General features: G+C 36.2%; 1 protein-coding gene across 1 annotated transcript; it reads right to left on the bottom strand.

Annotated features, from left to right (window-relative positions):
- Positions 1-1,388: 1,388 nt before the first annotated feature.
- LOC100373720 (uncharacterized) lies at positions 1,389-6,894 on the bottom strand. Its single transcript, XM_002735874.4, has 7 exons — positions 6,564-6,894; positions 6,415-6,462; positions 4,293-4,504; positions 3,360-3,449; positions 2,932-3,253; positions 2,111-2,416; positions 1,389-1,735 (listed from the first exon to the last, which is right to left on the bottom strand). The coding sequence occupies exons 1-7, from the start codon at positions 6,892-6,894 to the stop codon at positions 1,389-1,391; spliced, it is 1,656 nt and encodes a 551-aa protein (XP_002735920.1).
- Positions 6,895-22,544: the final 15,650 nt, after the last annotated feature.

Consider the following 22,544-nt stretch of genomic DNA (forward strand, 5'->3'; position numbering starts at 1 on the left):
ATGTTAGTTACCCTATCTGTCTTGAGCACCCCACAACCAACAGAGTTTGTATATCATAAATACAATGAAAATTATATCATATTTAATATTTTAACAATAAAGCCAATGTATATTATCTAACTAACGTATAAGATACCAGATTTGTGTAATCCATCCGCGCTGATATTTTTTCTATCAGTAGTAGCTTTTACTAGTAGTTATTTCCTCTCTTGCCTTGGCAAATTGGAACAGTTACTGACAAACTAGCCTGAAATAGTCGTAAACATGTTAAGAGTGATACGGGGTGTTTTGTAATCAAATTGGACTTTTCATCCGAGAGGGGGTGGCGGCAGATCCTATTTCGTTTCAATTTAATACAATATGTAATTAATCAGATAAATTCTGGAGATAAAATGTAGTATTGCGAGAAGCAATGTCCAGATTTTTTTTCGAGCGAGTAGCGATATTGCTATTGTCAATATTGTTTTGAGTAATACCACGCGTGTATGTGTAACTATATCAGCACGAACATTGTGAAAAAGAACGAGCGTTACGGCCATTACTTGTGAGAGTGGTGGAAAGTAGACTGGCGCAGTCGGGGCGATTAATTTGTTTTTGTAGTTTAAATAAAATAAAAAAAATTGCAAAATGGAAGTGTTAGCGCGAAATCCCCTGTAACTGCGAAATCATTTCGCGCTAACACCTCCATTTTCGCGATTTTATTTTATTTATTTAAACTACAAAACTACAAACACCAGTCTAGGTGAAAAGCACAATGTGCGTACTTCCTGGCGCGTTCTCGTTATTACAGAGGAATTCACAAATATATGATGTGACGAATATTGTGAAACACCAAACGATATTGACTCCAACTATATCTAAAACTAGTGAATATTTTGTTATTTCTATCTGTAATGTTGAATTTGAGAATAATTTTAAATTCGCAGATATATATGGACTATCCACATTTGGGAATGAATCGCCCGAGTGTTGCAATAGAACATTCTAAAGTGAACAAGACGACTCGCCGACTCTATGTTTAGGTTTTTTTTTTCGCAAAACGAATAATATATTGCTAATCGGCATGGTTTTATACATATACCAGTTATGATTACGTAAGTTTATACTACAAAAATTAAAGTGACCACCACTCGAAAGGTTGCAAAAAACAAACAAAAAACGATGGTATCTCTCGATTCATTGTGCTCTATGCACCGTGTTATTTTTGGACCTTGGTTCAGAAGATTATACCTACACGGTCGAAAAAAACTCCGGGTCAATATATATCGCGTACTAGTGTGGATAGAATACCACATATAGAATAGAATTCACATATAGAAGTTTTTAATTCAGACATTTAGTTTATTTGCAATTTATTTTAAGATGTTCAGACAATATGATATATTATTTTAGTTATAGACACAGTAATGTAATCGGTGATTCTCGGAGCCACCGTCTTCATACGGATGGAAACCGTTAGTTTCCGATTCATTGCCAGTATCTTCACAATCCCAGTAAAACCACTGATGACTGACGGTCATGCCGTAAACTTCGGGACAGAGAGTTGTTCGTTTGATGAGGACAAAGGGGTCGGTTGTTGGCAGGTAGATCACGTGGGCAGCGTCTGGCGCGTCTTCCCGACAACAGTAATGGATCATAGTATCTTCGTCGTAGATGCCGTCTGGTAATTCGCCACCGAGGTCGTTAGAGTTATTGAAATCTTCATCGTCCCAGTAGACATAGCCGGTTTGAAACCCTGAAACACAAAGCAAAGTCATCATAGTTGAGAATAAAAAAACTATGAATCAAACCGCGAGAAAACTCTAATTGGGCCCACCGGGACAAGCCCCTAGACCCCATATTCACTGTTCCTAATGGTCGCGTAAATATAAGCGTATGGATGCCGATCACCCTGCCGATATGGGTTTCATCTGTGTTAGGTAATCAATAATATATATTAGAGATATACTATATTCTAAATGACGAATAACATCAGAATCAAGTAAAAAAAAAATAAGTAGTTGAACGATATCGCTTCTACTAATCAACATCATTTTTGACGTTGTGCAAGCGATTGGCGTTAGAGGGCGCGACTCCAAGAATGTGTACGTGTTATTGTTCACTTATATACCTGCGGGGCAGACACCACCTTCTCTGTAAATACAGTACTCCCCCCGCATCCATTTCCAGTCATAAGTTGTGACGACATCGTTTAATTTCATACAGAAATTCTGCTGCATGTTGGCATCATCAACCGGTCCTTTCAAGCTGTAAGGGTCTGACCACTGATTATCTGCAGCGACATCAGCAGTGTCATGGTAGCGCCACCCTGTTGTATATGTAAAATCTGGCGACGAGGGACAACTGGGATTGAAGACTGTCTCTGGTACACCGTATAGACCATCGGGCCACGTAATCGGTGTCACTACAACAGGGTCTGTGGTTACATAAAATGAATGAGTAAGAGTACAATTACTATAATATAATACACATTCCTTTTGACAGTCTTGCGACGGCCACTGTAAGTTTAAAGCGGGGGGGGGGGGGTCGCCACCTGCGCATGCGCTAGATGGGCCATAGCTTACATTACATTGTCGTTGTTTACAAAAAAGCGTCCACCCACGTGCTTTTGCATTTTTAGCGTGTGTTGTTATCGTCGCTTGGGACTCAATTCCCGCGCGTGCGCAGGTGACCATCCTCACACTTTAAGGTAAATTGATGATATGATATGGCACTGCATTAAAGCACAAAACTATTTTAATGCAATCTATGTTCTCGTACATAATATATTCGGCGGTATGTGATTGTCCGTACACTAACATTGTTGTACACACACAAATAAACACATTACTACGAACATTACCTTGCAAAAATGCAACATGCATTATTAACAACTACAAATGTAGGCATCGACCCACATTGTAATTCACGACGTAGATATGTGTCACTTACTTGAAGGGGTGTCAGCGTTCTTGTACTCCGCATATACTTGCAACGCCTTCAACACATTAATTTGCAGAGTGAGGAGGTCGGGTAACTCTTGCAGCGCACAGTCATATTCTGCAAATCGACCCCAGAAGGTGCTGTCCAAGACCTCATCTATGCTAATCACCTCAATTGCGATTGGAACAGACAACTCCTCGTCACCGGTGTGAAGAGTACCCAGTGATACACCAACACCTGACGTCGCAAGAGTCGTATACGCTGTCATATCAACGCGCAAGGAATCGTCATATCCGTTGTATGGGCCATTGTAGATGACTGTATTTGGATACTGAAATATTATTACGGAAACATCGATGATGCTTAATACTCACTGGAAGACATCAAATATCAACAAGCTGCAAGAAGCAGCGGCTAACGATAGTAGATATACTTACTTCTTCCGCTGCATGGTGCACCACATCAACTCTACCTGTCTCGTATCTTGTTGTAGATTTCTGACCGAGAGACACATTGATTACCACGTCCTGTAAATATAGATTATTTTCAATAAATCTAACGAGCTGCGCCAGTGGGATTGGTGTGGGTGACGATATCCGTAGAAATTTAATCAATTTAAAATTAGAAGGCACTCCGAGAGCGTAAACTTCCACAAAAAAATGCAAATTACTATGGTATATATTCTCACCCTGCCTCTTTAAGCTTTATTCACACAACGAATCAGACAATGATTCTGTCTAGTAATGGTGAAAACAAAATTTTTAAAAGCGAGGGACCCAGATCTCCCATATAATCTAACTACTTGGGTTATGTCTGAATCATAACAATGCTTAATAAAAAAGGAAAAATTGACTTTAAACTTGGGGAAATAAATAATAACTAAACATTCTAGTTCTATGGCAACGAGATCAATACCTCAATCAACTATTAACCCACAGGTATTTATTTTCAACAACCCACTTCGGAAACAAATTTATAACCACGAGTGCGAAAAGAACTAAGTCGTCACTATCATGGGTTTTCTATAACATATTTTCGGTTGCCATGGAAAGTGTACAGGACATCCAAATGATTACCGGCACTCGTATTACCACTTTTACACAAGTACGAGACTAAATCATGAAATTAATAATAAATAGTACAGAAAAGCCGGTAATGCACCATCTTGAAATGTATAATGCTCCAGCTACTGTCTCCATTGGAGGTGATTGGATACGAAATCGGAAGAGCAGACAATGGTAATGGTAGTGTGCATACTCGCGCAAGTAATGCAAAGTGAAAACGCACTTGTTCAGTAAATGATCTCAATAATACAAAAACAAAAACGTACACTCGTTCACGAAGCTTCAATATAAATTATAACTACGCACCGTTCCCCATGTATCCAAGTAAAGCATGTACTGTTGTTCATCATATACTAACGGCAAGTTACATGTCTGTGTTACAAAGTCAGCGTTGAGATAGTAGTTCTCAGATTCGAATGATCCCAACTTGTACGTGGCGTCGCCATGGTCACAAACATCCTTTTCGTCGAAGTACGTATTCCCGCCAATATTACTATTATCGTTAACCCAGTTATACACTGCAAAATAGATGAATGCCTTGGTAAAATGGACGTACGGGAATACCGGCAAGATTTTCTATCACGTAAAGTTTTCAAATGAATAAGAAATTGTTGTCACGTGTTCATACATATATCTTTGACCTGGGTTGGATGAATTCGCTCGGAGATTTATTTGTAATTTTGTGTTACACCCGATTAGTCTATTTTTTTCTCCACTTACTCTCAAATTTAGTTTAGTAGAGCGATTCTGACTGACCATGGGTCTATGAGCAAGAGCAAGTGTAGATAACTGAGCAACATATAATAGAGCAGACGGCAGGCACTGAACAGTTAGAGAGAACAGTGAGTAAATTAGATTACAGTGAGTAAAGTAGATAACAGTGAGTAAAGTAGATAACAGTAAGTAAAGTAGATTACAGTGAGTAAAGTAGATAACAGTGAGTAATGTAGATAAAAATGAGTAAAGTAGATAACAGTTAGTAAAGTAGATAACAGTGAGTAAAGTAGATAACAGTGAGTAAAGTAGATAACAATGAGTAAAGTAGATAACAGTTAGTAAAGTAGATAACAGTGAGTAAAGTAGATAACAGTGAGTAAAGTAGATAACAGTGAGTAAAGCAGATAACAGTGATTAATGTAGATAACAGTGGGTAAATAGATAATAGTGTGTAAAGTAGATAACAGTGAGTAAAGCAGATAACAGTGATTAATGTAGATAACAGTGAGTAAATAGATAACAGTGAGTAGAGTAGATGACAGTGAGTAAAGTAGATAGCAGTGAGTAAAGTAGATAACAATGAGTAAAGTAGATAATGAGTAAAGTAGATAAAAGTGAGTAAAGTAGATAACATTGAGTAAAGTAGATAACAGTGAGTAATGTAGATAAAAATGAGTAAAGTAGATAACAGTGAGTAAAGTAGATAACAGTGAGTAATGTAGATAAAAATGAGTAAAGTAGATAACAGTGAGTAAAGTAGATAACAGTGAGTAATGTAGATAAAAATGAGTAAAGTAGATAAAAGTGAGTAAAGTAGATAACAGTCAGTAAAGTAGATAACAGTGAGTAAAGTAGATAACAATGAGTAAGTAGATGACAGTGAGTAAAGTAGATAGCAGTGAGTAAAGTAGATAACAATGAGAAAAGTAGATAATGAGTAAAGTAGATAAAAGTGAGTAAAGTAGATAACAGTGAGTAAAGTAGATAACAGTGAGTAAATAGATAACAGTGAGTAAAGTAAATGACAGTGAGTAAAGTAGATAGCAGTGAGTAAAGTAGATAACAATGAGTAAAGTAGATAATGAGTAAAGTAGATAAAAGTGAGTAAAGTAGATAACAGTGAGTAAAGTAGATAACAGTGAGTAATGTAGATAAAAATGAGTAAAGTAGATAACAGTGAGTAAAGTAGATAACAGTGAGTAAAGTAGATAACAGTGAGTAATATAGATACAAATGAGTAAAATAGATAAAAGTGAGTAAAGTAGATAACAGTCAGTAAAGTAGATAACAGTGAGTAAAGTAGATAACAGTGAGTAATGTAGATAAAAATGAGTAAAGTAGATTACAGTGAGTAAAGTAGAAAACAGTGAGTAAAGTAGATAACAGTGAGTAATGTAGATAAAAATGAGTAAAGTATATAACAGTGAGTAAAGTAGATAACAGTGAGTAAAGTAGATAACAATGAGTAAAGTAGATAAAAGTGAGTAAACTAGATAACAGTGAGTAAAGTAGATAATGAGTAAAGTAGATAAAAGTGAGTAAAGTAGATAACAGTGAGTAAAGCAGATAACAATGAGTAAAAGTAGATTCCAGTATACAAAAATGGATAATAGTGAGTAAAACGATAATTGTGAGCAAAACTAGATAAAGGTGTACAAAATCAGACAATCTCGTGTATCGTCCCTGTATATGAGTCAGATCAGAAACTTACGTTCACTGAGAGTGAACTCGTATCCTTCCAAGTTGTTGGCGTCAGGGTCTGTAAATAATGCACAATAACAGTTAGAATGGATGAATTAATTAACTCGTATACATATGATTCTGCCAAAACTCGCTTATTTTCACGCTTTGTCCACTTACCCGCTCTTCCATGGTCCTTGAGACGGTGTTCTTGGTATCCCAACGTACCCCAGAAGTGTTCCTCAGTTCTTACGGTCTCGCAACTTACACCAAAATTGTAGTCCACTTCGTTGGGTTTTGGAACTCCTTCTTCATATGTTAACTCGAAAATGCGGTGCAGGAGATCCAGTCCTGGGTCGACACCTCCGATAGGTCGACGACCCTCTGGGTTGCCATAAAGACCATTGTAACTGACGCCAAGGTACTTGATAGCTCCAGGATCCTGAGTTTGTGCGAACCCTTGTGAGACAAAGATGAGATAAATAGAGAGTATCAGAGCCAATAACGACATCTTGTAGTCGTATGAGCGATAGGGGTTTTGAAAATAAACATATATAATGTGTGTGAAAATCTACCATTGATCCATCTGCTTTGACAGCATATAATTTATTTTTTGATTATTGAAATAGATATACCGATACCGTTGTATATTTCCCATGTGTTTATTATATCAATATTCAATTTACAAAATGCCAACACTCGCTGATGAAAAATATTTTGCACAATCCCAACCTTTTCTAAACAGTTTTCTTCGTAAAATTAGTTATCATCAGTCTTTAATGAATTTCTGTTTACCGTATCTATCATGATTTATATTTCAGTCAGTTTGACAGTGGTTGTCATGACATATACTGATAAAGGTTAATGACAAGACCAGATGGCGAGCTGGTCGAAATCAACCAAAAACATCTTATGACTCTGCAGTTTTTAAGATACAAGACAGTAGCTGTAATTCTAAACCAATGTTGTTTGCGAGTTTAAAAAAGGTAGTATCTTGGTGGAATGTTAGTGCGAGATTATTACCCCATCAATATTAGTTAGCGTTGACAATGTATAGAAATGTTTTCTCTAGATAGCTTGACGAGTAATTAATTGATTATGATGTGTAAAACTTTCATGTGATTGGTTGTTTGTTGGAAGGCAAGGCCTTGGAGTCTCTTATACTGATTGTAATTGGTTAAGGGGTGACAAGAAATAAAGATGGATTTAATGCTGTCTCGGGTGAAAACCAGGGACTTGGCAGAGAATCGTTTTGGGAACATGAACGAAGCTTGTGTGTGTCTTTTGTCAGCCTAGCGTGGAAACGACCGAATCCCGGTTACCTAAGTGAAAGGTTTTTAACCATCAAAAATACCTATCACATATCACTCAAACATGTATCTTATGATTCGTAGCGCTATTATAAAGATAAATGCGTTTTCTATCATTAGATTTCAATTTTACCAGTCCAATGGCTTTTTATATCCAAAACTTGTCCGCCATATTGATAAATTGTCTAAAGTACGAACTCCGCAAATCGTATGGCGATGTTGCCAGGAATTTCTATTCTGGGCTTTTTTTGATAAAGATGAATAATCACCTTACCCCTAAAGATTTATCATTGATCGTACCAGCCCAAACATAATGAAATTAATATAGACCGCTGCAAATGACAATGTAGTACACAACTGCTTACTTATTCAATTACATCTTCCACACGTTTTTGTAATGGAGTAGAAATTGTTATTTAGGAATTGTTGAATGAGCGCGCATACGGCACAAGTTACCAGTCACCCGAAGACGCAACATATTATAGTGTTAATCGTGAATATCAGTTTTCATATTGTATTGTATTCACGTAGTTTCTAAATTCAGATTTAGATTATGTGAAAATTCGCACAGGTGTGTAGTACTCAGTTAGATGGCATTCAACATTGAGGCTCTGGCAATAGGAAATTAATTTAATGATTACGTCACAGGAATCTATTAACGCCTGTCCAGGTCTGCATCATTCAGTTTACTAACTGCAGCATTGATATCAGTTCTATGTATGTTTAATCTGTTACAGAAATTATAATAACTACATAATAGGCGGAAAGCATGAATATATAAATATATGTTTATTATATATGTGTATTATTAAAAATATTAAAGTCAATAAATTTATTGCTGTGCACAGTATGTTTGCTGTCGATGGTGAAGTATGTAGGTATTTGTTTTCTAATATATATGCTATATACAGTCGATAATAATCTTTGTAGTTATTGTAGATGCGTACAGTAGACTGCATACAAAAGTGTCCTGTACATAAACACTTTATGAACCATGTATAGTCGGGTGTTTAGATTCAAACATTATATGTGCGTTTGCTTCTAAATAATGCTTTGCAATACGTCACCATTAGGTGATTGTCTAGTTAGGTCAATGACTATCGGAAACATAAATCATAAAATCTATATGCTAGAGCTAGACTTCACATACGGATCCTGATAGTGATTTTTTTAGCCAATCACAATTAGTTAATTAGGACCAATCATGTCCAAGGCTAATGATAGTTACTGACCAATCCCACATGGGATTAATTTTCGCGCCTTTTACCGAAGGTCAAATATAAGTCTATTTAAAGACAAAGCAAATGTATGTTTTTCAGTAGTCTTTGTTCCCGTCATCAATAAACGTTGCTGCTCTGTTCTACGTAATTTGTTGTGTCTTTGCTTAGTTGTCTGTTGCCGAACCGTTCCAAAAAAATACAGTTTTTCTCGTACGCTAAAATGCAGCATACGAGTTTGTAAAAAAACAGAAGAAAGAGAGAAGTGGGAAACGAGGTGTGATCACAGCTGACGGTTCAGATGAATGAGGCTGCACTATCTGTAATGAACTAATGTCTACATTCGCACACTTGTCAAATTCTCATACATCTATGTCCATATCGCAGCAGAGATATAAATTGTTAATATTTCAACTGCTTGTAATGTTCAACATATCATACAATTAAACAACCCTTGCTGACCTTCACAAAATGAAAAGGCATTCGCCTTTATTTTATGTGTTATTATGCTACCGATCAGATTGGCTATTTTTGTAACGCCAGCACTGACGTAAACATCAACCCTGAATGGCGGCGTATCATACAGGTATAACCATGGGTTAAAGCGGGTGAGTCGTCACCTGCGCATGCGTCAGATTGTCATAGCGTGTCATTGTTTACAAACAAGCGTCTACCCATGGGCCTTTGCGTTTTAGCGTGTGTTGTTATCGTTGCTCGGGACTCGATTCCCGCGCGTGCGCAGGTGACGACCCTCCCGCTTTAAATACGGAAACCTTAAATAGAAACTGTCGTTGCGCAGCGGCGATAAATCAATTCTCAATCCAAATATCCTATTTCCTAGTGCTGCATGGGTGCGTGTTTTCTCGTTTACATACAAAAATAACGTCTCTGATCAGATTAATATTTTCGGTTTGGGATTCAGTAACATTAATCTATGTGTTTAAGTTCAATTTTTGATGGCAGGCGTTAGTAATCTTTTATCACAACACAACAGTGAAATTGGCCAATCTTTTTTTTTTTAATTATTTAATATAGTTTTTCTCGGGTAGAAATATTGTTGCGACAATGCAACAAGATATTGGCAGCATACCATCTTTTATCATTGCTTCCAATCTATCAGTAATGAACCAGTAACAGGAGTTGCTGCAGTACTGAAATGCTTACAGCACATTGTAATTTAAAGTGTTAAGATACATGATTTAAAGTATAGATGCATGTTCGTGGTCACTCGGATTTGTTTTCCTTTTCTTACCCAGACAGTCTTGGCTAGATAGTGTTGACATTTCGGAGCATTGTCAATGCTGGAACATGCCCAAAAATGGATTTTTAAATATAGGGAATCGAGGCACGCGTACGTGATTAAAAGTCCCGAAAGTTTGTTTACGTTGCTCTTTGATTGACAAGTCACTGTTGATGTTATATGCAAATGAGTTGCTGGCCTCAGTTACGGTGCGACGATGTGTAACTTCCTGTCCGCGACCCTGTTTAACTTACCTCAAGCGCTATCAATTAGTCTTGCAAACTACAAAAAAAAAGACAAGACGTAGACGCTTCCAGCATGCAAGCGGAATACAAAAAACCTACAGTTGTAAATGATAAGTAAACTGTTTTACCCTTATCTCGCAACATGTCGACAACTTCTAACCTGGCAGCTTCCAGTGGAGTACTGTTAAATATTTTTTTTCACGCATTTTTTTCTCCGAAGGCATTATAAAACTGACTAATTATACATTTGTCGTTTCGCTGTAACGATCACCGTGTTGATAGCATTGTGATGTAATAGTGGATAAACACCATTCAGACCATTACTGTGCTGTCATCGATAACTAACTTTTCAGTGGCAAAATACACAAACGTGAAATTCTCAGTTACTTAAAAATAAATACCCCGAAAATTACAGAAACATCGGCAACGAGATGCTGTTTTTAAACACCGCGGAAAAATCACGCACTCTGCGATGCCATCTCGGTTATCTTAATCGGAAACCTTCTTGTCAGCTAGCTTGCATCTGTAGCGATGTCGCAAAGTATGTTGTACGGCCGTGCTCGGCGACCTCTGGTACTATGGCACTCTATGAATGAGGTATTTCCAGAGGTCAGGGTTCACTCCCAAGTGCGCACGAACCTGCATATATCTTAACTAAAATGTATACATTTACATGACTAGAGGAGTCATATTTTCTTTTCAACATAACAATCACATATTTCTGATTCAAATACTGCATTGCCCGAAACAATAATGATAATTAATTAAACATTACTTACTGGATTTTGATAATATTTTATATTTCAAGATTGAAGAGAACAAAATATAGGTTTGGTAAAAGCGTATGTCATTGAGATGATTTTGCTAATGTTGGAAATTAATTTTTGTCCTCTTAATATGGTTGGTTTAATGTCTTCGTTCCCTAGCTCTGGTTGTACTTTAAAAATACCACACTGCATCTTTTTAGGGTTTTAAAAGTGGTCAAACAATCGAACTGTTGGACGGATAAAAAGTGAAAGGTAAAACTTGAAATTCATTTCCAGTGAGCAAGTTTCTCTGAAATAAACGATCTTTTCATTTGCCCCAATTAGGCACGTTAATTTATATCAATGAAGAAAGAGTGTAATAATGCTATTGTTTGTTTCAGTTCATTACTCATTTGTTTTGAAGTTTTTATGTTCACAAGTATTTTTTATAGTTTGAAATTCTAGTTTCACGAAATCATTTATCAGCTGCACGTAAGCCAAGGAAACTTCAACATGTGACTTATTATTTTTTACTATTATGTCTGTCTTTTTTAAATGTTATAAACAAACGTACCTTATTTAGGTTTATATTTAGAAATAAAATGTGATTTGTTTATTGAAACGAAAGGCATCGTGTGAGATATTTTGCTTATTAACACTATATACTTTTTATAATGCAGATTATAAACACTTTCGAATAAGGAATGATTTTAGTTTCTATAACTATACAATATTATGTCTTGATTCTACATTCCTATTTCGTTGAGGAATTAGGCTGAACTTCTTCCTGCTAATAACCCCAGATTTAGTGATTTACAAATATAAATTTTGAGCACATATACAGTAATACCTCTTTTGTTCAAACCGTTGTATGTCTGTCTGTCTTTTTTTTTAAACTATCATCCAATGGATTTTCTAGTGAACGAGTTGCCTCAGCATTAAACTTTTTTCGGCAGGTATTATGTGCTTGTGTGTAAATATGCCACTGAATTGACCGCAAGTTTCCAAATATTATATTGACTCGTTTTTGTGGAGCTGGATCTATACATTGTTCTCTCACTGATTTTGTCATGTATTATTGCATTGTACTTGTCAGTTCTTTTGAACGTGTGGACGTGTTGTTCGGTTCGAAGTTATTGAACATGTAAATTGTTTCACTCTTATGAATCTCGATATCACAAAAAAGAACTTGTTTTTGCTCATACAGTCGTGCATTGCCCGTTGCAACTCTTGCATTACTGACAATTGAATGTTGGTAACATATCTTTTTCAAACATTATCCAAACATCATCTTTATAACTGATTTAGAACGATGTCTAGGGACTTCGGTGTCTGTCTGTTTTCTATGTTGTGAGTTTGTGCTATATACGGTCCAAGTAAATGTGACATGTTGGCAACATTTTCATGCTGCATATTGGTCAAATATTGTTGACATCGTCACAACAAACAGCGAATTAACCAATCATGGCGCAGTACTGCAATACTATTATTTGCTTTATTTCAATTATTCTCTACTTCCATCAGACGTAGAGTTGACATACATCTGTTTTGAAATTTATCTGTTTTACAGTCACAATTCCCTAAACGCAATCAAATGAAAATGATGTCATTTCAGATTTTACAAATATTATTGTTTTTTTTATACCTAACTCCACTCTAACTTGTTTTAATGGACATTATTTGGATTGTTTGGTACGAAAAATGTGCGATCCTGAACGTTGTGTTATTTTTAGATCTCAAAAGTTGATCGATCATATCATTAATATATGTTTGTGGTAGATCATGTGATTATATTTCAACTCACCGTTCCCCATGTATTTAAGTAGGTCATATACTGGTGTTCGCTGTATTCCAATGGCAGGTTACATGTCTCTGTTACAAAAATAGGATTGAGATAGTAGTTCTTACTTGCGAATGACGCCAACTTATACGTGGCGTCGCCATGGTCGCAACAATCTTTTTCATCATAGTACACATTTCCGTCGACATTACTTTTGTCGTTGACCCAGTAATACACTGCAAAATAATTAGTACACCTGGTAAAATTCTAGCCTTCAAATTTACAGTCGCTATTCAAAATTGTTTATTACTTACCTCATGTTTTCACTATGGATTAACGCAATTATGGTACCAACACTTTTTCGTGAAAGAAAAATATCAAACTGTCATAGATATTTTTTTCATTTTGCATTGGCATCTGTGGCAATATTATTTCTTCATATCACTAAATTTTTCCCGGGGGACATGGATTGAATGTCATATAGTATTACTATCGATATACATCATATTCTTGTTAAGTCATTTAAAAATCTGCCTGATTGCAGTATGATAATGCTTTTTCGATATATACAATGGGAAATTCTCTTACTAAATTTTAGAAATTCCGTAATCAAGGACTGATTACTTGTCTTGTTAAAGATATTTATGTAAACAGTTGTCTGATTTGGTAATGTGTTATAATTGATTCTCTGTTAAGCTGCAATAATAGAGATGCCAAAAAAGGGCTACCTTTCTTTGTATATAAGACTGTATATTGTAATAATAGGGTAATTCCTAATCAAATAGGTACATTTTGTTTCCTACACATGTTAAGCATACCCCAAAACAGTTGTTACATCAACTAACATATATATTTAGACCATTTTATTGACAAATTATCAAATTTGATGGATTTGAACAATTTCGCTATTTTGGCCATGGAATACTAATTGTGTTACCATTCCATGTGTACGCCTGTCTAAAAGTGCAATTCTGTGTTTCGCACAATACATATTTTTCTTAAAATCGGATATCTTTTTGAGAATTTTAACTATTTAAACAAAAATACGATTCGATTCGCTTACACGGCGTAGCTTTTCACCACTGCAGGTTGACGACATATATATGAAGACATATTGGATTATGTGATGACAAACAATTTCACAATTTTGACGTCCCGACCAAACACGATTCAACATCAAACTTGGACATAAAGATTGTATGAACTATACTACATAGTTTTTAGTAGTTAGATTGCTAAGATCATAAATGAATACCACAAGTATAGTGTGCGCCACATATCATAGTATAATTGCATTGTATTAAATATTGTAATGTTATATATAGTTCACAACATTAGCTGTCAAAACAGAAACGTACAATCACTTAAGGTGAATTCGTAAAAATAGACACCCAGTAAGTATGACAAATATGACAGTAAGATATTACAGTAACTTTGTTTGTTTTACCATAAAAAAATGATGGCTATGTTATGATTGTTGAGTGGCACAGTTGAACTGCACGATTTGTGTTGTTCTTCTGTTTAGAAATAGTCAAGCTGCATTTGGATACGGTAACCGAGGATGGTCACGATCATGCCTTCTGGAAAGTGTCACTTTTGTCACTTTTTCGTACTTTACGCATTTATTACAAATGTAATTTTAGTTTCCAAAATAAAAATAAGTCCAAGATGGCGGTTAAACCACGTGACTAATCAAAATTATATTAGTTTTCTCATATGAAGCTATGATCAGACATGTTATATACAAAATATCTAGTTGATCGGTTGAAGTACCTCTGAGAAACAAATTTCCAAACATTTGGTCAATTTGCCTAAAATCTAAGATGTGACTGATCTGAATAGAGATACAATGCAGCAAATTAGAAGACAGTCACTCAATTGTGGCATAAATAAACAAACTACTTCCTGTTGGCCAAACCATGTGATCAATTGAAACAAATTCCTCATACTAAAATGTTCTTCATATATAGATGCTAAATATCACATTTGAGAGCATTTTGCTTGGTGGTTCCGAGGAAATGGATTTTCAAGCGTTTTTTTACCGTTTTCTGGAGAAAAAAACATGGCCGAAAAAGTCACCTGACCGCTGATTGTTCCTGATATCTATTACACATGAGTTGTAAAATATGCTATAACAAATTATGATCGCCTAGACCCTCATAAAGTGGTCGTCACTTGCGGTTTAGCCGCCAAACCAGCTGACTAATCAAAATTCTGAAAACGATATCCTACTCTTTAGACAGTCACCTAACTGCTCATTAAGTTTTAAATTTCTAGCTGAAATTAAAAAAAAATACGAAAAAATAGTATTCAAAATTGTTCCGAAAATAGGCTTAAAACGGCAGCATCAGCATTGTCATCAATATGAATTACAGATTTCTTTTGTATTTTTTCAACAAAATTTGCGAGTTATTAATAATTAACCTTAAAACCATTTGGCACGTTGGATGGACGTTGTTAAATCTATTATGTGAGAAATTTAGAGAATATTAATATAAAAGTTATTATAAGCAGATATTTTGGCCATGCATACTATATGTTTCGTACGTTTAGACAACTAAATGAGATACAGATATTGAGGTTTCTTTTCAATGGTGGCAACCGATTGTTTAATCAATTACCCTAATGATTTAAATATATGCGACTGTACACAACTAGAGTTGAGAGTCTTTGCTAATTTACCTGCTCTGGAATGGTCTTTAAGCGGTGTTCCTGATATCCGAGTGTGCCCTAAAATTGTTCTACGGTGCTCACAGTGTTAGAAGAAAGCCAAAAATTGTATACAACTTCATTGGGTTTATCTACTCCCTCTTCATATGTCATCATAAGCATGGGATGCGTGAGATCCAGTCCTGGATCAACCCCTCCACTGGGTTGGGTTCCTTCGGTGTTTCCATACAGCCCATTGTAACTCACGCAAGGTATTTAACAGCTCCAGGAGTTTCTGCAAACCCCTGTGAAACAGAGGTGAGACAGATAGAGAGTATTAAAATAAACGCTGACGTCATGAACAAATCTGAAACTGTTTTTTTTAGGATATATATTAATTTTTTGGGGTGAAAATTAAAGGCTCGGACACATGTTTTGACATAGTGATTAATGAAAAAGATGTACCGATAATCTAACTTAAGGTAGAGATGCAGGTTTGTGGGCACTTGGGAGTAAAATTTTGTTTTTGTTGCTTGTTATCATCCAAACAGTCTTGGATATAGACTGTTAAAATTTTGTAGAATTGTGAATAGTGGAACATACTCAAAAAACGATTTTAAAATATAGATAACAGGTGCAAACATTCTTTCTTTTGAATGCTTAGCAAGATTTAGCAAGGCTGTACACAATCTGATTAAAATCTGATGTAGTGTACGGGCTTTAATTATTTTGGCTATAAACTTTAATTTTATTTTTTATTACTTTTCTTATTAATGCCTTTTAATTTTATTATTTTACTTTGATTTTGTGATTTTTTTTAATTCCGCCTTACCTACACCTGACCCGATGCCTATGTAATGAGATTTCAACGAGACCCACGATCGACGATTTTAGTCAACGAATCACACACCTCCTTCTATAGCGCACATGATGACGTCACCGGGCAAACACACTCAAATAAAATGGCGGATTATACCGACAATAGCGACCGAGAATAACACGGCTTTTCGGTAAGTTTATCATTGTCAAATGCAACGAAAGTCATTTTTATGTTAATATTGTGGCTCGAATGGTTCGAGTTTAGATCGTTATTTTGCGTAGTTATTCTGGGAGTGACGATTTTGTTTCCACCGGTTCCACCGAACACCGGTGTCTTTTTCCAGTCGCTCGGACCAAAATCGTCTACGGTATTGAAGCCGTAGCTGTAAATATTCATCAAATTGTATCAACATTTTGTACATTATACAATAACTCTTTATTAAAGTAATTGAGCTGATTTGGGCTGGAATAAAATATGTTTTATTTGGAACACATTGCAATTGATCAGGAATTATTTTTTGCTCCAATTTTCTGCGTCGCCGTGGGCCGGTGACCGTGCGTTATACAATGTAAAATCAGTTTGCATTGTTTACTATAGCTGTTTACAGTGTTCTAATCATTACGTTTTACCTATTTTTTTGCTTCCATTCTAGATAATTATGCTCAGTGTTTGATGTAAAATTGAAGCGATGACTGAATGAACGAACCTTGGCTGGCGAAGATGTATCTAGAAGTGTACACATTTTTTGGAAGTTAAACAAATTTTTCAATGTAATGAAAAAAATTGTAAAATGCTGTGGAATTTCTTTTGAAAATAAAAATATACTAGCAATTTTTTATTAATGGTTTATTCAAGTGGGCAAAATATAATGTACAGACAGATTGCCCGTTGAGTATGGCTACACTGAAAAGTAAGCAACCGACAGCCTGTATACAAGGGGGGGGGGGCTGTGATTGGCTGTTACCTACGCGAGATTTGAATGGGACTTACATAGGCGTCTGATCAGATGTATGTAGGGCGGAATTAAAAAAACACAAAATCAAAATCAAAGTAAAATAATAATAAAATAAAAAGGCATTAATAACAAAAGTAATAAAAAATAAAATTAAAATAAGTTTATAGCCAAAATAATTAAAGCCCGTACACTACTAGTACATCAGATTTTAATCAGATTGGGCTGTACATAAATAATCAAAAAGAAAAATGGTGAAAAAAAGTAATGACGGGTTCTCCATATTATGCACTATATTTAACTTTTTACAAAACGATAATACATTTAAATTTGGAACTGTTACAACCATTTTAATTGTGAACATTAGCAAACTTTTCACTGAGTGAATTGTTATGCAAATTAGCAATTATCTCAGCTTCTTTTTAGTGCACATCCCATCTTGAATTTTCAAGGTGAATGTTCCGGCGAAGCACTCCACTATCACCTTGAAGTATTTCATTAGGAATATGTGTATGTGACAATGCCCTCACAGTTTAGAATCAGTTTACCAACAGCCAATCATATTGCTTCTTTCATCAACGCGTTTGGCCAAGCTATCAACATTGTCGGGGCGGAGCTAAGTCACAAGACGCTATTAAAGACGCGCACCACTCTACCATGCATTTTTATGGGCTTTGTGCGAGCTGCTGTGGAACGCCGGTCGAAAAGCCGTTGAAAACAGCTAAAATCGAAAAAACAGCACAAACTTAACTTTAAAGAAATCCTAGACAACCAAATTTAAATATGTTGCATATGCAGGGTAATCTTGTTACACGGTTCAGTGTCAACAACCATCCCAAAGTACCGTTTTTTGAGAGTTGTTGACCTTTGTTTTCACCATGATGGTTGCCAGGCGGTGAAAATGCTCGCACAGTGGAAGCTGTGTTGGCTTGGATGTCGAGGCAATACAATATTCGGACAAAAGCCGTTCAGTTCCGAGTCTGATGTGTTCGTTTTTAGTCGCGCTGGAAATGGTAAATCATTATGTTATTATGCTTTACCAGCCTTGCGACCATCGAGCGTGGTAATAGTGTTGAGCCACTGTTGAGTATTGTAGAAGAGTAGGTGTGATACCTCAAAGCTCATGGTGTCACTGCAACATATATTGGCAGAAATGAAGCCGAAGATGAAGACATCAGAAATGGAAAGCCCTAAGCGCTTTTTGGTAGTCATTGTAACAAAGCTTTCTATTGGTCGGTAAACTTTCTATCGCGCAACCACGTGACATACACGGTTATGAATAGAATTACCGCACGGTGTTGTGGAGGGAGGAATGTTCGAACGAAGCAACACCGTGCAGGCGGACGATGTGCACATCCCAGAACTTTGACCTTTTGTTTTGAAATTCTCACAAATGATTAACAATGTGTTTATCTTCAAAACGCCGTCGGGGTACAGACAACTAGCCAGGGTGTTAATTTATGCATAAACTCGAAGTAGTGAGATTTGAGCTGCTGCCCTGCAAAATTGACAACTAGTAGACAGTTTTCAAGACGGCACTTTCTTCATAGGAAACAGATGTACCCATAATTTCCACAGGAAACAGAAGCATGGTTTAGAAGCTATTTTTTTAAATCATTTTTGACCAAAAAAGCATAATTTTGTGCATATTTCAAACTACAGTGTTCATAAAAAAAATACTAACAAAATTTTAAAAATTCATACAATAAGCTTTCCGAAAATACATAGTTTTGTGGACAATGAAAGTCACCTTGGTTTCCTAATTAACTAATTAAAATACCTGTCAGGTAAACTGCATCTCTACCTTAAATGTGTTTACTCATTAAGTAGGAATTGCTGTAATTTAGCTCAATTATGTTATAAGCGAGATATGTTGATATGACTGACCTATGAGCTGATGAAAACAGATAAAAACATTAGGCAGTCCATTTTTGCCCTTTTTTATGATGTTGATGAGGATGTTGTTTTCGTATAGTACAAGTTCGAAAATCGCAGAAAAATTGTTCCTACCAGATATTTTCCTTGAAATAGAAAACAGAGTTCATTATTCTGACAGTATCAGATCTTGCTTGGAAACTCATTCTAGCCTTACCAAATAATCAGGCTTTTAGTGTGGTAGTGTCTGACACGCTAATGTCCCCAAACAAAGTCATTGTGCACTGCAGAATGTCAAAGGTCCCTGTGAAATAGGCCTCTATGGTTTCGTACATTTTCGCAGTTTTTAACCCAATACTCAACATTTTGATTTCTACATACCTTCTGTGGTAAGCTATTGACAATGTCGTTAGGTGATACACAAGGTTGGTCTCCAGATAATAACGTGATGAGAATTGGGCTGTCACTGCCCGTGACCAATGTCTAATTGAAGGGATTTTGATTAACTGCCCGTCTATTGTTATCACTCATCAAACTATATACTGTAGTTCTGTCTCTCAGTCACAACTGATGTGGACTACTGTGATTGACTTGCTTTACCACGTAGCGAGATGAAGAAAACTTATCGTCGAATAACTTGGAAAAACTCCTCTTTCTGTCAGCACTAACAAATGACCAGGGTTGAGAGAATTGCGACACAGCTTTTTTGTTTGCATGTATTTCTTTTGGTCTCCAACTGACTTCTCCTTGAACTTTTCTCACTACGACAGCCAGTGCGAAAAAATGGTTATGATTTAGAGAGGTGACACATTTACTAAAAATGATCTGCCACTTTCCTTTTCTTGGTTGCACATTATAGAGGAACTTGGATCCTTCCTCATCATTGATTCCCAATGAATGAAACTGTAGAATACTTCAAAAGGGCGGAATAAAACATTATTGTTTATTTTGAAACTGGCTCCATGCTACGCATTGTTCAGGCATTGAGGTTGAAGATGGTTATTATGATGATTTTCTCACCAGATAGGTAACGTTGTCTTGATTTGCCTATTTTTCAAGATCTGTGATGGCGAAACACCTGTTGTACTATGGCACCCCATTTTGTAGTAAACAGTTTTTGGCGCCAGCGCTTGCCTTCTAGCTTTGCTGTGCATGTTGCCATCTCTAATGTTCTCATTAGCCTTTCTACCTCACCATTGGTTATATGCGAAAGTGGAGATACTCTTCTGTGTTGGAAACTTGCATAGTTAGAGAATTTCTCTGTTAAATGGTGGACCATTGTCAGATCACAGTATATCAGGCATTGCTTGTCTGGCAAATATCGTGGTATAACAGCGTCAAGTGAAACCCAACATCTCAACATAGTCATCTATGACTACTAATACCATTTGGAAAAGGGGCACAGAAATCAACAGATATTTCTCTCCATGGAACCTTTGAGAGTGGTGACATCTTTAGTGGTTCTGTGATTGGTTTTGAACCATGAGTGGCTGCTTGACGTGGTAGACATTTTGCTTCGATTTCCTCAACCAATCTGTCTATTCCCGGTTTCCTGCAAAAGTCTTTTGGATTTCACCACACCTTGATGAGCGCTATGAGCCAAGTTGACAGCCTTCTGTTGTAATTTTTTATGAATTATAATTCTGTTGCCACAAAGAACTAATCCATTAGTTTTGGATAATTTGTCCTTAACATTCAAGGTTACTTCTATACCACTTTTGTGTCATTCATGTAGTTGGCAGGATTTGTTTTACCAGGACAGTATACTATGCTCATCTTATATTGGTTGTAACCACACTCAGTTGCTCGATCCTAGTTGTCAATTTTGCATTTGGCTTTTTAAAAATTACCTCCAATGGTTTGTGAACAACAATAAAATCAAACCCAAATAAGTATAGATAAAAATGTTCACAGCCCAATATTATGGCAAGGGCTTCCCATTCTGTCTGGCTATAATGAGACTCTGTGGATCTGTGAGGGTACGGCTTGCATATGCTATAACGTTACTCTCTTTGTTGTTAGCAGTTACCTGAGCCAGAATTGCACTATGACTCGTGGTACTGGCATCCACCATTAACTCAGTCTGAAGACCTGGATTGAAGTATTTCATTACGCAATGCTAGACATCCTACTCTTCAGATCAAATGGTTTCTGTTTTTCTTGAAATGTTCAATATACTGTGCCATACCGAGTAGACTATGTACCCCATTTTCACTCTGTGGTGCACTGATATCCAATATTGAGGTCACCTTCTTCTCATCTGAGGTTACCGCTGCACTCGAGAATATATGACCATATAATTGGATTGATGATCGGTTGTACTCATTGTACTTATTTCTCAGGGTTGGCTGTAATATTGTATTTCGTTAATCTCTGAAATACCACTCTCAGCATTTTGTCATGTTCTTTCTGCGTTTTGCTGAACACAATGATGTCGTCGGAAATATTGTTGGCACTGATAATTCCTTGAATTTTAACAGAAATATCTCGGCTGCTGAATTGCCCCCGAAATTCAGTCACTTGTATCTATGTGTGTGTCAAATTAAGAGATGTAACTTTTTATCAAGCTTCATTTGATGATATCCTTGGTCGAGATCTATTTTGCCAAAAACTGTTGCCCCATTCAGATCTACAATGAGATCTTCTAGGGTGGGCTTAGGATGCCTCTCTTTTACTCAGAGTCTGTAGCTTAGTTGGCAGCTCACATGCCATGGCGTTGGTCCGTCTGCCTCTTCAATAATATCAAATTTCTTGAGCTTATTCATATCATTCTCTATTTAATTCTGAATATGAAATGACACTCGGTGATGCTGCTGGGTAACTTGATGTACAGACTCCAGTGAGACTCATCAATGTGTGATGCTGCTTTAGCATCTCGCATTAACCCAGGGCCTTCAAATCGGTCAGCATAGTCCTGAACAATTTCATGTACTGTATTTGTATACAGTGATTCAACAATGTGTATCAATCCAATATCTTCTCACTCTTACTCATTTATCTTAATGCCACCATCTTTGTGCTCTATGGATATGTGATATACAATGAAGCATTCAGCTGGTCCAATTACGAGGCTTTTTGGGGACTATTGATAATTAAGTCATGGAATGTCTCTATGTGTATATATTTCTTCTTCATGCCATAACATCATAGTTTACACTACCAAAATGCATTTTGTTAAATTGGTAACAGCCAACTTGAGTAGGAAATACGATGAGGTGTTGTACAATTTGTGTCACGGAAATTTGCAAATATGTTTCTTAGGACTATCTGTCTAGAAATAGTATCTGTTAATGCTAGTATTCCCAATCACGTTCTCGCAGTCACATT

The sequence above is a fragment of the Saccoglossus kowalevskii genome, chromosome 1 (assembly GCF_978046115.1).
Source record: "Saccoglossus kowalevskii chromosome 1, keSacKowa6.1, whole genome shotgun sequence".
In the NCBI taxonomy this organism is placed as follows: Eukaryota; Metazoa; Hemichordata; class Enteropneusta; family Harrimaniidae; genus Saccoglossus; species Saccoglossus kowalevskii.

Bases quoted from the DNA above. Each gene is read 5' to 3' on its own strand.
- LOC100373720 (XM_002735874.4), bottom strand. From the start codon at position 6,894: ATGTCGTTATTGGCTCTGATACTCTCTATTTATCTCATCTTTGTCTCA. The intron at 6,463-6,563 runs GTAAGTGGACAA...CATTATTTACAG, and splicing joins CAAGGACCATGGAAGAGCGG to ACCCTGACGCCAACAACTTG. The intron at 3,254-3,359 runs GTAAGTATATCT...ATAATATTTCAG, and splicing joins TGCACCATGCAGCGGAAGAA to TATCCAAATACAGTCATCTA.